The sequence below is a fragment of the Cyrtonyx montezumae genome, unplaced genomic scaffold (assembly GCF_038088225.1).
Source record: "Cyrtonyx montezumae isolate F1298 unplaced genomic scaffold, pur_monq_1.0 scaffold_5, whole genome shotgun sequence".
In the NCBI taxonomy this organism is placed as follows: Eukaryota; Metazoa; Chordata; class Aves; order Galliformes; family Odontophoridae; genus Cyrtonyx; species Cyrtonyx montezumae.
Window position 1 is genome coordinate 9545340 of NW_027072056.1, and position 15436 is coordinate 9560775.

Here is a 15436-nt window from a genome sequence, read left to right on the forward strand (position 1 = left end):
ACACCCAAGCTGATGACAAGCTCTCTGGTGTTCTGGAGAGCAGAACTTTACCTGGAGGAGTTACCGCAGTGTGTGTGTGCCTTCCCTGTGCGAGCAGCAGTGCGGCTCAGCCTGCTCCACTGAGCCATCCCACACTCTGCTCAGCACTGTAGTGGCTTTTCAAACACCAGACCGACTTGGTTAAATTTAAAGGCCATCACTGATCTATTAGGCAAAAAGAGAAAACTAAGCTCTTCTGATTTAACATCTTAGCAGCATAGACAATGAAGCTTATTTTCCAATGTGCTTTCTTATCTGCAATGTTTTCAAAGGGATATGATATACAACAAATCTATCTTCAGGGTGCAGACTTTGTAGGCGGAGGTGGTGTGATATTTAGACAATGTACGTAATAAGAACTCAGTAATTCATGTAGCTATAACTGTGTTATTCTTCAATACCGTATCTAAAGTTCAGATAATTTTGACTCCGTATTTTGGGGGGAGAGGTATTTCCAGTAGGAGTGTAAGAGTGAATGTGACTTACAGAGCTACTAGCTAAGTCTGAGTCCAGAATACAGTTCTGGTTGCCTATGTTAAAGGTCAGAAATAAATAGCATAAGACAGAGAGGAACTACGCAGCAATTAAGAGCTTTTCTCCTTAGTACTGAGGACCGAAAAACCTGGTACCCATCAGCAGGATATAAGGTGATAGGGAACCAATTCCCATCTTCAAAGAGGGATGCACCAGGGAGGACGTAACTGCTTAAGCTTATGGACAGTATTGCCATAAAGACATGGAGGTGACTACAGCATTGAGATTCTGGACAAGCAGTTGGAATATGAGGAAGTATTCTTAGCTATAAGTACTTAGCATGGACTGTTTTGGAAAAGGGCTTCCTTATGTCCAGCAGAGGTTAGTGCAATGACCATGCTCAGCACCTAAGAACTCTGTATTTCTGGCATCTAATTGGAAACTTCCTTTTATTGTTCTTACACTTGTTGCATTTAGTCAGTCCTCTTTGTCCCCATTTCCCTACTAAACCAGACATTAAGTGGAGGAAAGAAAACCAGCAATACTTGTAGCTCAGTCTTTGGAAATGCATCAATCAACAACCACAGTTCATTGTGAAAAATGAAGTAGACTTGATAGGTAAGATGTTATTAATAAGCTTCCTGTAACCAAGATATTTAAGGAGAAAATACTGAGCGACCAGTAGCTCAGGCAGTTGGTGTCTGGTTTGGGAGCTAATGCTGGATTGCCTCAGGCCAGAGCTTCTGAGCTTCTGTGAGCTGCCGGGTCAGGCCCCGAGGGGCGGTGCAGGTGTTGCAGACAGCGGTGCTGGTGAGGCAGTGCTGTGTCATCTTCCTGGAGGCTCTTTTTCCATGCGACTCTGGATATAAAATTTTCTGGGCACATAAGGGAGCTTACAAATAAAAAGCAAGTACAGAAATGCATGTTGAGTGGAAGAACAAAGGTTGGATGTCCATAAGAACTACAGAACTTTTGTGTGTGTGTGTAACATCTTGTTTTTTCCCCTCAGTACTTACACTTTTTTTGTTTTTGTTTTACAGATGATGCCAAACATTTAGTACCCAACAAGATGAGAGACTTCTTCTGTACCATAAATTTGGACCAAGAAGAAGTTTTTCGTACACAGGTAGTTGAAAAATCTTTAAGGTAAGCTTTCTTTTTACATGGAAATGGTAATGGAGACATTCTTAGTTCAGAACAAAAGCAAGATTTGTAGCAATGTGTATGTGGCTTTGCTCCTGCCTCTTTAAAATGACAAGTGACTTGTGGTGACTACTCAGAAGTGTTACAGCAGTGTGCAAATCTTAGAGTAGTGGAAAAAATAAAAATGGAGGCTTATGAGTACCCCAGAGCTTTTAAAATGAAACATGCTGAAACGTATTCTGCTGTTTCTGTTCTGTTCCATTGGGCAGCATAATGGTCTTTTCTTTGCCAGATTACTTTCAAGGGAAAGAAATCCGCTCGATCTCAGCTCTCTGTGTCACTTCCTACTTCTGACATGTAGTCAGCATGCAGTGATGGAATTCTGCTCTTACTGTCTGTCTTGTAAAACCAGTTTCCAAAATGGAGGAACTTGAACTTTTCCATGTATAAGAGTTTTGTTTGCTGTGGGATGTTCCCCTGAGTAGGCCTCATTCCCTCCTGCAAGTCTTGTTGTGAGAACTGCAGCTTGTACTCTTGCAGATCATCTTGCTGTGCCTCCATAAGCAATGGTCAGATGTAGGTTCTGCTGTTGTTTATGAGCTTTAAAAACAATCCAAAAAGTCACAGTGAAATATCTGAAATAGTCTTGAAATTTAGTTCTCTGGTGTCCCATACTGAAGCATCCTTGCAGCTGTGTGGCTCTGAACACTGGAGTGACAGTTTAATTTATTTGAAGGAATTTAATTTAAAACGCAGAAAGCATGCTCAAGACGTTGATTTTTTTCCCTCATACTCTCACTGCAGTGATTTTGTTATTAGCACTCCTTTTTGTTGCTGTTGGTTTCTTGCTGGGTGTTTCCAGATCAGGAAAGCCATAGTGCTGAAACAGCACATTGAAGCGGGGAGTTGTACTTTTTCAAAACACCTTTATAAAGTCACATTATACTTCTGCGTGGAAAGAAGGCACCACAAACATACAACCAGTTAAACAAAGAAAGAAATTAAATCTGACTACATTAAATACAGCTGAGGAGAATGAACAAAATATTTGTTCAATTGCAGTTCACTAATTTAACTGGAAATACAGATTGATTTCCAAAGCAAAATCTTTTTTTTTTATCTTTGCCATCAGGTTTCTGTTACATTACTAACTTAACTCATAGAAGACAATACGCTTAGAAACAAGACCTGTTACATTTAATTTTTATGCACTTTATAAAATTATATTCCCCTTAAAGGAAGGGAAATGTATTCCCTTTGAAGAGTTAGTGATTCACTTTAATCATGTGGAAAAGAACTAGCAACTGCATAGTCAAACATTAGTAAAAGAAATCACCTTGGATTATTCTAAATTTTTTAATAGTATTGAAATGTACTTGAAACTTGAGGATGGTGACGTTAGTATTTCAAAGAGGGAAAAAGAAAAATTTCCCTAATGAAATAACACTTTTGGGGGTGACTTAAGTTTATATTCCTGTTTGGAGTGTTGATTAATATCACCTGAAAATCTGTAACTCTAGAATGTTTTATTGGGAATTGAAAGTCAGTGTTGTGGGGCACTCTTTGCCTATGGGTGCCCTTTTGTCTCTATGTAGGCAGCTGTTTTAGCTCCTCTGAATGATATCTATATGGAGTTAAATATACAATGTGAATAGGGTTCCATACAAATGTATGAAATACAGCAATGTGAATATCCTCTGGTAGCAGCCAGAGCTGGATGCTTGCTGTTGTATTACTAGTGTGTGTGTAGTTCTGAAGTCTGCTGCTTGTTCCAGAAGCTTAATTATGCTATCTTGTTGCTTACTACTCTGTTGATCTAGAGTACTATCTTAACGTAGGGCTACTGCAAGGAAAGTGACAGTTCCCCTCTCTGTTAGCTCGAAAACTGTATGTGTTGCTTTGCAGTAAGTTTTAATATAGTATTTATTTCTGTTTATTTTATTACTTACTGGCTTTTTTCCACAAGTAGTTTATGGTCTGTTTTTGTCACTGTATTCTAGCTTGCAAACTTGAATATAATCCAAATGGTATTCCATGAGAGTCCGCTAGTTACATGTCTGTGGAAGTAGTTATCGTTAAAAATTAAAATGATCTTTGGTTCCAGTGATTGAAAAACAATAAAGAAATGTGTTTTTGAAATTGTGCAGATATATTAGCGTTTCCACCAGAAGTGATGAGTGTTAGAAGAACAGGTGTGAAACAAGTGACTTTTCAGAGATAGAAAAATACGAATTAATAGGAAGATGGCTATGGCTAATGACTCAGTAATGTTTCCTTACACTGCAAGGGATTTCTGTGGATTTTGAAGAACTTAAATTTATTTTTCCTCTGGAAAGGTTAAAGAAGTTTGAACCTCCTCAAATTTCCGTGGTCACACATGAGGAAATGGGGAGAGAGGCTTTTTTTTTCTTTTTTTCTTTTTTTATTGTTGTTTCCAAATAAATTGTTTTGTTTTCCTCGTTGAACTTTGTGCAAATGCAAGGTTATAGGAAGAATTTAATTGTCTGATGTAACTGCTGCATTTATAAAAGAACAGCTCTAGGTGCCTCATGCTTTGCTAAAGGATATCCAACAACTGGTTCATGATGTGCTAGGGATAATCTGGGCAAGGAGAACTGTGTTATTGTGATACATGGTTAAAACAACACATTACTTTCTGTTAATGTTTATCAGTGACTGATCAGTTTTTATTTTTTTTCCCTGATACGGTGAATTTCATTCTCCTCAGCCTTAGGATATGGCTACTAAATAGATTGTTGGAAAGCTCTTCTAATTGTCTCCATCCCACAACAGTGAATAGTTGTCTGATTGCAGTTGTGTATGTGAGTTGAATAGATCTGGTTTAAAAAAAAAAGTTACCACTTAGAGAAGTACGGTTGTTGTGTGTCATCAACTACTCCTGACTGAAGCTGAGTTAGTGGCAGATTCCCTTGTTACCAGTACCAGCTTGTTCATCCACTGTTCACTTTCCACTGTAATAACTTTGTTTTAACTGCAGCTGTTACTTGTGTAGTTATTCAGGGAGCCACATTGTGAAATTAGAAATAAGCCCTCATTTCATCTTCTGATGTGTTCTTGTGTCAGTATAATTACAATAGGCAGTCAGTGTAATGAGGAAATTGAGGCTGCTCAGGGCTGTACTGCTGCTGGAGGTAGTGCTCGTGGATCTGTAGCTTCAGTGGTGCTACTGACAAGAGGAACACGGCTCTCTGAGTTGAGTTTGTTGGGTATGAAATGAGAGGGAGGTCCCTCCCAACCCCTACAATTCTGTGATTCTGTGAGATCCATATGCTTTGGAGTCTATTGTAAAAGTTCTGTTTGAACAAAATGAACATTTTAACTTGTGAATTGCTTTGTAATGAATTCCTAGATTTAAAACTATTGATTCTGAGAATAGATTTGAATAATTTGGAATGCTGAATGTTGTGGTTTTTTGTCACTGGTTACCAGTTGTTTTTAACTCCTGTAATAAACCATTGGAACTAGAGCATTTGGTTGCTTTTATTATTCTGGGGGGAAGAGAGAGTGGGTATGATATCCTATTTGACTATCAACTGATAGTTCCAAATACAAGCATATTTATGCTACTTGAATGAACAGATATTTTAACTGTACAACATTGGCCAGGTAGGTTACTAGGCAACAAAAACTTAATATTTGTGAATGTGTGCTCCAATTGTCATTGTGACAGAAAAGGAAGCAGGGGCTAACATCCACTTCACAAAGCTGTACACCTTTCCCCTGTGCTGTAATATGGCATTGTAAATGACAGTATACTAAGTCTGTATGAACCTAGTTGTTCTGAAATAGGAGGGCTTTTTGTGATTGCATTTTATTTCCAGAGTTCACAAATTGCAGTGGCACAAATAGCATTGTGGTTCTGTTCAGTCTTCTGAATTGCAAGTTTCTGAGTGCTGGCTGTGGCTGGATCCACAAGATTTCCTTAAGTTTAATGAACGTATGCATCCCTTGAGTGTGAAGATACAAAATACTGTGTGAAATGCCTCTGAAATACAGAGAAAGCCAGTAGTCTCTGCAAATACTTGTTCCTGTTACTTGGTACCGCATGAGCAGTTGTAAATACTGTTAGATTTCATTAAGTGGAGAGGTACAGTGATTGTTTCAGCATACAGGAGAACATGTGGGTTTGAGATTAACATTTCCATCTTCCAGTTTCACTGTTCTACTCATGGCTTCTTTTTACAGGTCTGAATCTTGGAGCATTGGGCCTGACAGGTTAGGGCAAAATGTGCTAGCAGTTAGTGAATTACTTCCTGAGTTGTGTTTGATTTAACCATGTACAGAGTGGAAAAAATACATTTTTTCTGTCTCCAGAAATCATTTGTTTAAGGATGATGGGTTGGGAGTCAACTAAAATGACTTCCAGGCAGAAAAACATAATTGAAATTGCAGGAAAGATGTCTCTTACTCTGTGAGCTCCGATTTCTTTATATTTCTTGAACACATTTGAAGGGTTTTCACGCAGTGTTGTTGTATGTTCTGTCATGAAATGATTGCGGTGGCTTGGATGGCAGATTAGCACTGTGGTAATCACAAAAATCAATAAAAATGTAGCATTTCAATATCCGCTGTATGAATTATGCCATGTGTTTCTTATTTTTATGTTCTGTTTTTCTTTTCAGCCCTTATTTTGGGGAAGAGTTTTACTTTGAGATTCCAAGAACATTCCAGTGGTTGTCCTTCTACATTTATGATAAAAGTGTTCTACAAAAAGACCTGCGTATAGGTACGTTCTGGGATCCTCTCTGTGTTCTGCTTAACATTCAGTTGTTTTCAGTATCTATGGTTTTATGGATATAATTATTAAACTGATGAATTTAAAAAAAAAATAGATAGTGCTCTTAAATATTTCTTTGAAGTTTGAAAAGTCAAATAATTTGAAAAAAACTATATTAATAATGAATTAATAATAAAACAAAACTATAAGACTTCTTTTATCTGTCAGTGCAACGTGTAAACCTAGTGCTTAGGAGTTTCACAAAGTGCACATAACTGAAAAATTACAGGAGGTGGATTAATTTCACTGTCTAATGGCTGTATCACAGCTGTTATTTGGATATGAAGTTGCTATAAAGCTTTCAGAGCCTGCTGTGGATGTGGACTTTGTGTTACTTGAGTTGAGGAAGGAAATAATTTGTACCAGGATGCCAGATAATTTGGTATAATAACACCCTTCCAAATAGCAGTCATAAGAGCAGAAGGCATCTACCTTCAAATTCCCATTTAAGTGTTCTTCAGCACCGTTACTGTTCTCTCAAATCTTTGTGTTATTTGCAGCCACAAGTGCTTTTTTTATTTAACCTTGTTATTAGTCATATCCAAGATAACACACCATAAGTAGCTTACTTGGCTTTGTATGAACTTTTTTGCTGCTTTACTTGGCTTCATGTTGTTTGTTTCTATGAGTTTTTCATATAGCATCATCATCTTAAAAAAAAAAAAAAAGTTTTAAACCAAAACCAGTCCTGTTGAGATATGTGTGCTTTTCTCCCCCGTCTCTTTCCTGTAGGAAAGGTGGCAATCAAAAAAGAAGACTTATGCAACTACACAGGGAAAGAGAACTGGTTTACTCTTCAACCTGTTGATTCTAACTCAGAGGTTCAGGTAACCATTAAATTGCATGCTTAGACTTTTTAAAATTACCATTATTTATATTTAGAATATTTTATTGAACTAAGACAGAGGTTAACATCTGTGTAATTCTGTGAGCCACTTGTCATTCAGCTTCGTTAAAGAGTAATACAGTTTCTCTAAACAGTATTATTCCTCGTGATGCTTCTCAAATCTCATAGGAGATCTGAAGCAGCTGTTCGGGAAATGTCTCACAGGATTTTGATGCCAAAATACTTTGATCCAAGAGAAGCTATGTACTTGAGACGGATGAATGATTTAGGAAACTACTGAGTAGTTTTTTCATCTGAAATGTTGATTGTGTAATGTGAAGTGGTAATGTCTCCAAATAGCTGTGCTGTGCTTATATGCTTATTTTATTCTCAAATACTTTCCACATGCAGCATTGAATAAGCTGTATCTCAAGAGTTGTACTTTGTCTGTGCTTCACATTCTTCTGACAGGACTGTTGCAAGAACATTGAACAACACGATGTCTGTAGAATTGTAGCTATTGCTGTCTATTCTTCAGCTATTCTGAAGTAAATACAGCGGTGTTCTTGGGAATCCATTAGCCCCATTGCTGGGATATCCAATTTAGAATATTTTAAATTCTCTTCAGATATTCCCAAGTCTTGGCTTTCTTTCTGGCATTAACAAGAATTAAACTTGCTGATTCCTACAAAGTAACAACAAAATGGTGGTGGAGGAGATGTGAGGATTTAGAAATCAGTCACTTCCTAAAACCACCATACTTTGTAGTAAATTCAAGTCTTCTAGTGTCACAGTCCACTACTAATGCAGAAGGTCTCTCCTTCTATGTCATCTTCCATTCTGGTTCCACAACTCCATACCAACACTGGTAATCTGAAGTAGAGGTGATTAAAAATAGAGCAGAGCGAAAATATGGTATCCTTGAGTTCATACAAGATTTTGGTTTTGCTGTGTATAAAATTATTCCAAGATCGTTTTGTTTTATCTCACATGCTTGCACAAGCTTTTTCAATTCCTTTGCTCTTTCTTTTTCTTCTCAAAATAGTGATTACACAAATAATACTGGTAAGTGAGTTGATGTTACTATCAGCTGCCTTACTTTTTTTTTTAAATCCCTTTTATCTAAATGATTTTTGTTTGGTATGCTGTGCTGCTTTTGCTGATGCATGGAAGTATGCCACTTAAGCTGCCTTGCTGAATAACCTGAACTAAGTAGTGTGGTCCAGGTGCATTAAACTGATGGATAAGCATCTTCATGTTGTCATAACCGATGACTTGGTAGCTGTGATTGCATCTGGTGTATTACATTGATGTAAAAATTTGATAGACTAGATCTGACATCCCTCTTTAAAGTGAAGTTAATTTCAGGCTACAACTTATCCTTTTACCCTTTTGTTTTTTATAAAATGAAAAAAAAAAGGGTATATGCGTGGGTGGTATGTGTGTTCAAGAGAGTATGGGAGGGGAGTGGCCTTCTCACAGATATTGAAAAATATATTAAAAAAGTGACTGGACTTTGATTTTTTTTAGTCAGCATCTGTTCTGTGTTATGTTCTTAGCTGTTTTTGTTTGTTTTGCTTCTGGTATCAATAGTATGAATGCATATTATCTTATTTTCTTAAAACTTCTGCTGTCCATTGGCTCTCAAAAAGTACACATGAATGAGAGAAAACTAAGCAAGTAAAGTAGTGTTTGAAAAACTGAGTTGAACAGTGCATGTTTAACTGCAAGTGGTACAAACTGCTTTGCAAACAGTCATTCAAATATTCTGAAATTCCTGTAGCCTCAGGTTGCTGGTAGGATGATTCTTGGGATTATTTGCCTTACCTTTTTTCTAATCTTTATATAGCTAGTTTGGAATGAGGTCATAGTGTTAAACAAGCCCTTGTTCTGTTACTTGTAACAAGAAAGAAAAATCTTATAAAGATTTGATCTATGCCTGTAAAATGTATAGGGTCATAATGTTTTACACACTTCTTAGGTTTCTGAAGGTGACATTAATGTTTACTGATCTCTTAAAATTGATAGGCTTTGCAGGTTTTACAATGATTGTAGTGATGTACTTCTAGTATGTTCCCCTGGTCTTCCTGAAGAATGCATAGGTTTGTTTGAAAAAGTGGAGGCTGAGCTTCAGACCAGCTTGTACATTTGTAGGTTCAGATCTGCAAACCTAAAAAAGAGGAGAGGTCTGGGTAGAATAAACCGTGCAGGATTAGATTGTGTTGGTTCTGTGGGCCTGTGCATAGTGCTAGGATTCAGTGTTGAAAGCACTAAGAGGTGATGCATTTCAGAAATGTGGCCTAAGTTGCCCTAACATAGTATGAGAAAAAGAGATATCCAGTGAAAGCTGATTGTACGTGCCGGGTACAGGTTCTGAGATTTACATTAACTTTGGGAAGATAATTTAATTTGTGGAGCACTCCAGAGTTGCAGTTTTTCTTCATGTATCCCTACAAGTCCAGTAGTTAGTGATATTTCTTTCCCATCAATTTCAGGGAAGCTGAAAGTGTAGGACTGCAGAATTTCTGATACTGAGAGAGGAACTGGAGCATAACTGTTGGCCTTCCTAACTCCATTTACCCCACATAATCTGAGTAGCTCCCAAATGTAGACTTCCACTCAGACAAACGTATTTGCTCTTAAATTACAAGGAGATAAGATGTTAGGAAGAAAATGTACATTGTCAAAAACTGTCTGGTGGTAGACACACAACAAAATGTGAAATGTGGACGTAGCATATAACTGCCTATTGGCATATATAAAGTACGTTTGCCAGCCCAGTTTTGACAGAAGAGCTTTAGAAAGCTTGTATTTATTATGGATACTTGTAATCTTTTGTAATGTGGAATTAATCTAAATAGTGAAATTGCAGGGAGGAAAGGCATCTCAAAATACTGTGTAAAATGCAGTGGTTATTCTGAAAGTAAAAGCATGCAACTGAATTGCTTCAGAGATTCTGAATTTCTGTTTTTTCGGCACACTGTTTTTGGCTTCTCTGTTCCTATGCTAGTCTGACCACCTAACAGCTCCATCTTCCTCTAGTCACCATCAGGAAAGATAATTGTTAATCCATTGATAAAATTATAATCTATTTTTGAACATCCATGGGATCTACAGGTGAAAAGTGCTTTCACATAAAATGTGCTTACTATTGTATAGGATGGCTGGTGTCTCTTCACTATGCATGTTATGTCGAAAGCTCTGATACAGATCTGCAGATCAGCAGCTTTAGGAAACTGTGGTGCTGCTCTCAGCAGATAACAAAAATGCCCATACTTGTCAGAGCAGTGATCAGTTAGCTCTGGTAAAATGGCTGTACCTGTCAGGGCACTGAGTTTAAGTAGAGTTCTGAATAATGTTCTCAGGAGCAGTAAATTGTGTTGTACTGTGCCATGCAGAGCTCTTGAGCTTTCTGTTTTGTTTTTGTTTTAGTTTTGATTTCTTTTTCCTAAGAAGAAAAAAGGACAAGCCATTTATAAGGTCTGCTTCCTAAAAAGCACTTAGGCCAGCTATTTCCATAAATACAAGCTGTGTTGTCCTATTGCTTCTCATTCAGAAACTTTGCCTTGTAAGGCTGTTGGCATGCTTCTTAGTATCCTGTTTTCATTCCGTAAATCTATTTTTGTAATTGAGTTTCTCTGCTTGACAAATACTTTCTTAATGTACCTGTGTTCTTGTGCATGTAGTAACAGTTGGCAAAACACTTGGCTGGCATCCCAAAATAGTTGAGTTTCCTTATAAAAAGAAACCTCACTTCTCCCATGTGATATACAGAGAGAGGAGTACAGCCTTTGGCGCAGGGGATTGACAAGCACGTTTCAGTTTTATGACGAGTCATATGTACTTCAGAAGTGTGTGCAAGGTCAGCTAAGGGTTTTATTTCCATTTTGGTGTTGTTGGAGCAGAAATTTAGTTGAGGCTGTAGCTTGCTTTCTTTGAAACATTACAAAATTTTCTTCTGGGTCCCTTCTCTGACTCTTGTCAAATTAATTGTCCTGCTGAACAAGAGTCATAACCATGGACAGACCAGTGTTTTCTGATGTTCTATTTAGCAAATGGACAAATCCCAGCATGGTGCATATGAAAGTCTATGTCACTGTCTTGTTGCAATAGATGTGAAAGCCAGCACAAATAGCCAATGAATCGAGTAGCATTGTTGTTCAGGCAGTGGATGTTTGGAGCAAGGTTCTAATGCCAAATTTTGGTTATCCCAAGGAAAGTGCATATTATGACCTGGATTCTTGAGGCATTTTATTGACAGAATACAGTAGGCTTGGCCTTGCTGAGTTCCCAAGTTAATCCATTCCATGCCATCATTTATGGTCTCTTCATTTTTTTTATTTTTATTTTTTAAATACATCTTTGTAACTTCTGAATGTCACCCTACCATCTCTGAATAACAAGAAGAGGAAACCAACTTTAGATATTCCTTGCTTTTCATTTCCTTTATTGTTCTATCAGTACATCAGGACTCTTCATGATATAGTTGAAAGCTGCAATGGAAAGAGATTCCTGAAAGATAATCTGACTGGACTGGATTTCACAATTGGAATTTAAAGGTTACTGTTAAGTCTACCACATACTATTCACCTTCTCTAAATACACCTAAATGCTTGAGAGTCTAAGATCACTTTAGAACTTTTAAATTCAGTCTTAGTTTGTTCAAGGATTCATTCCATGCTTAGGACAAAAAGGCTGAGAGGGGCTTTTCTCTTGTTACTTCCTCCTGCTGGAAGAATTGTTTTGTTTGAGATCTGTGGAGATTTGACTCAGTTCTACAATTGAAGATGGTAATGCTTCTATTAATCAACATATCCAGCTTACTCGCACGATACATGCTTCAGATGTTACTTCAATGTATCCACTTCAAACAAACCTTAAATGGTTTCTAACTATAAAGTATATAATTTTTCTATTAGTACTTCTAAAATGAAAGTTTTTAAATTTGTGTTTCTGTCTTTTTCAGGGAAAAGTTCACCTTGAATTAAAACTGAATGAACTGATAACAGATAATGGATCTGTGTGCCAGCAACTAGTAGTACAGTAAGAAAATACATTAATCCTTAAATACGCGGTCTGTTAAAGCATGACATGATATGGCCCTTTAAATACTGTATGTATGCACATTCTGGTACCAATAATGTTTGTTTTTCTCTGTATGGCTTTTCTTGGAGCATGCCGTGCTGGAGGCAATGGGTATGTCCTTACAGAACTCCTGCAAAAGTTTTTCACACCTGCTTGTCTTTGTAGCTCCCTGTGTACTCGCTTCTATTGGGACTTATCACAGCTACCTGGTGTCATTAGTTCAGTGTCTTTTAGTTCCTGCTGCAATGGGAATGAGTGAGAAAGCCAGAGACAAGCATTATGGCTGACTGTGTCGTGCTGTTGTTACTGACAGAACTGAACTGGTGGTGGTGGGAGCTGTGTGAAGTTCTTTCAGTGGTGATGTTTTGCTTTGGTACATGAAAACCTACCACTAGATTTGCTTCAGAGTGATGTTCTCATGATTAACCACTGTAAGGAACGTTTATAGAAAAACTTAAGTCACAGGAATTGCTTTTTTGCCAAGTATAACGTTGCCACAACTTAACAACTCAAACTTCTCACTAGCAAACTTAATTTTGACTCCAGTATGTAAAGACATTACAGGATATCAAAGAGCTTCATATGAATGATGTATTTTTGGCATATGCGATCTCAAAATGGTAGAGGTTACCAGACAGATTTCACCAGCACTAAATAAGAAGTGGGGAATGATGCCCCTTAGGAAATACTGACTACTCTGTAGTTTTGCTGTTAATCTTAGAGCTGTGTTTTGTAATCTATTTATACTTCTGAAGTCTGAATATTACGTTAACAGACTTAAGACAGAGATGTCTGAAATCACACATGGTGATCATTCAATTTGTTTTTGCTATTAAACAATAAATAGGTATTGATAAACTAATGCAAATGCAGCTATGTAAAATAGTGTTTTGATATTCATATTAAAAGTATGGTATGAATATACAGAAGAAACTAGTCTTCTCATTTTGGAAGATCTCCAACAGCCTTCAATGTCACTTGCTTCTGGGAAGCTGTTGATAAGTCCAGTGGAAACCAGTGGATTGCAGATACTCTGCATTTTCTTGTGACCCTTTACATTCTCAGCACAAGTAGAGTTCAAGAGAAGGAGCTAGAAAAATTCAGTTTTGTATTCTGTTGATGTTTCAGAAAGAAACAAGACTTTCTTGCTCTTATAACAGCTTTTGAGATGGGCCATGTGAGGAAAAGACACAGGCAGGTTATAAATATAAAGGGATACTTAAAAACCAAACTCAAAAGGCAGTCTGATTCTTTTCAGTCTTGCTTTCCACCATGGTTTGTTAACTGATTTGGTTAGCTCAAAGAGTGAGGGTTGTTTTATTTTATTTTTTTTAAGGTTCCCTGTCTGGGAATTCAGTGTTAAATAATGTTTGTATTGCAGAACTGCGATGAGGGAGGAAATTGTGTGCAGTATTCCATTTGTCTTGGAGCTTCCTAATCAGATCAGTTCCAGGGGAAAGGGGTAACCATTGCACTGTCCATTTTGCAATGGAGTTTTCATTATGAAGTGTAAACAATGTTCTTTCTGAATTAGGTAGTAATTTAGACTGACTAGTTCAATTGGAGCAATGCTTAGGAAAAGTCTCTCTTGCTCTTCTGTTGCTTAGTTGATATTGAAGAGGAAAGCTAATTCTGTAACAGAACTAAGGCAGGAGAATTGGTAATGTTTAGTGAGCTATTATAGGCTGATAATTCAGATAAGATCTGGAAACTTGTGGTAGATCAGTGTGTATTTATAACTTCAAGATAGTTTTAAATGTGTTCCTACTTGTGTGGTGGGTGGCAGCTCATATCACTTGATATCTTGCTTTTCCTACTTTTGTATCCCTCATCCAGCACAAGTTAGAACAGCTTTTTCCTTGTATGCTGCTAACACCAAATCTAGCTGGATTTTTATTACTGATGTATTCCCAAACTAACTTTCATTTAGGTGTCCAGTTTGTTAGTTAATTTCTGCATATCTATGCACTCTAAGGTAAATTAATTTAAAATTTTAAATACTTTGACTTTTTAGTACAATGAAGAAAGGTTGCTTTAAAAAGTTACTGTTGCAGATTGCAGTCCTGAATAGGAAGTGGGTGCTTCCACCATGCCCTCTCAGGATCTCTTTATGATGGAGATAAATAATCAAAAGGAAGCCAGGGTACTGTTGTGGTTCCTGTGTTCACCCACTTGTTGACATGTGGGAGAAGACTGTGCATTAAACACTACAGAATTTACATCAGCATTTTTGTTTCCATTCAAGATTATGAAAAGATCAGGAGTTCCTAAAACTAAAAAAGCTTATTATTTTGTCAGGCATACTGATAGTCTTAAAACAAGGCTTAAAACAGACCTTCGATTTGGACATTTACTAACACAGGGAGGCTTTTGAGCCTTCACTGTTACATCCTCTTATAAAATAAGAGAACTCTAAATACCTGTGATGATGTCTGCACATAGGGAGGTTCTTAGTACATTTCCACCATGTATTATTCCTTGAGAATCCAGTTCTATGAAGATGGAAAATAATTAAGTACATGTTAAGCTTTCTTTAAGGTCGTATTAAGCACACAGACCACAAGAAGTAATAAAGGGCTGTGGTTCTGGTTATTGTCTGTCACCTTTTTGTGGCTGCACCCAAGTGATTGGATTAGACCTGACTTAGGAGGCAAATTGTCTTCCTTCTGTAGACATGTTTGTGGAAGTGTTTTTGATGGTTTTCTGAATCATTTACATGAAGTTTTTACACTTTGCACTTTTTACAAGTTAAGAATAATGGCAAGAATTGCTGAAGTTGTCAACCTGTGACTGCTAATACAGAAAGTAGAAAAGCTTGATTTCTTATACTAGTGTGTATGGTAAAGCCTAAAAAACCCCAAGAAACCTTAAAACCAGCAAGTTCACTGCTTTTGCTCAAGTAGACATAAAGCAGTCTTGTACAAGATACACAAGTGTCCAGCTTTGTATTATTTCACCTCAGAGGAAGGAAATACGTAAATACTGCAGCCAGTTTTCTGAGAGCTGGAGCTTCAGGAGCAAACTGGAGCTTTCAGGTTGTGTAATTGTTCTGGAAAAAAGATATTGAAATA

At 37.2% G+C, this 15436-nt stretch overlaps 1 protein-coding gene across 2 annotated transcripts in view; it reads left to right on the forward strand.

Annotated features, from left to right (window-relative positions):
- RASA2 (RAS p21 protein activator 2) overlaps positions 1-15436 on the forward strand; it is a 43310-nt gene that overhangs the window by 2747 nt on the left and 25127 nt on the right. For both annotated transcript variants that reach the window (XM_065748426.1, XM_065748427.1), the window contains exons 2-5: positions 1554-1659; positions 6300-6403; positions 7187-7281; positions 12247-12323. In XM_065748426.1, the coding sequence (XP_065604498.1) occupies positions 1554-1659; positions 6300-6403; positions 7187-7281; positions 12247-12323 (382 nt within the window). The remainder of the gene's footprint in view (positions 1-1553; positions 1660-6299; positions 6404-7186; positions 7282-12246; positions 12324-15436) is intronic.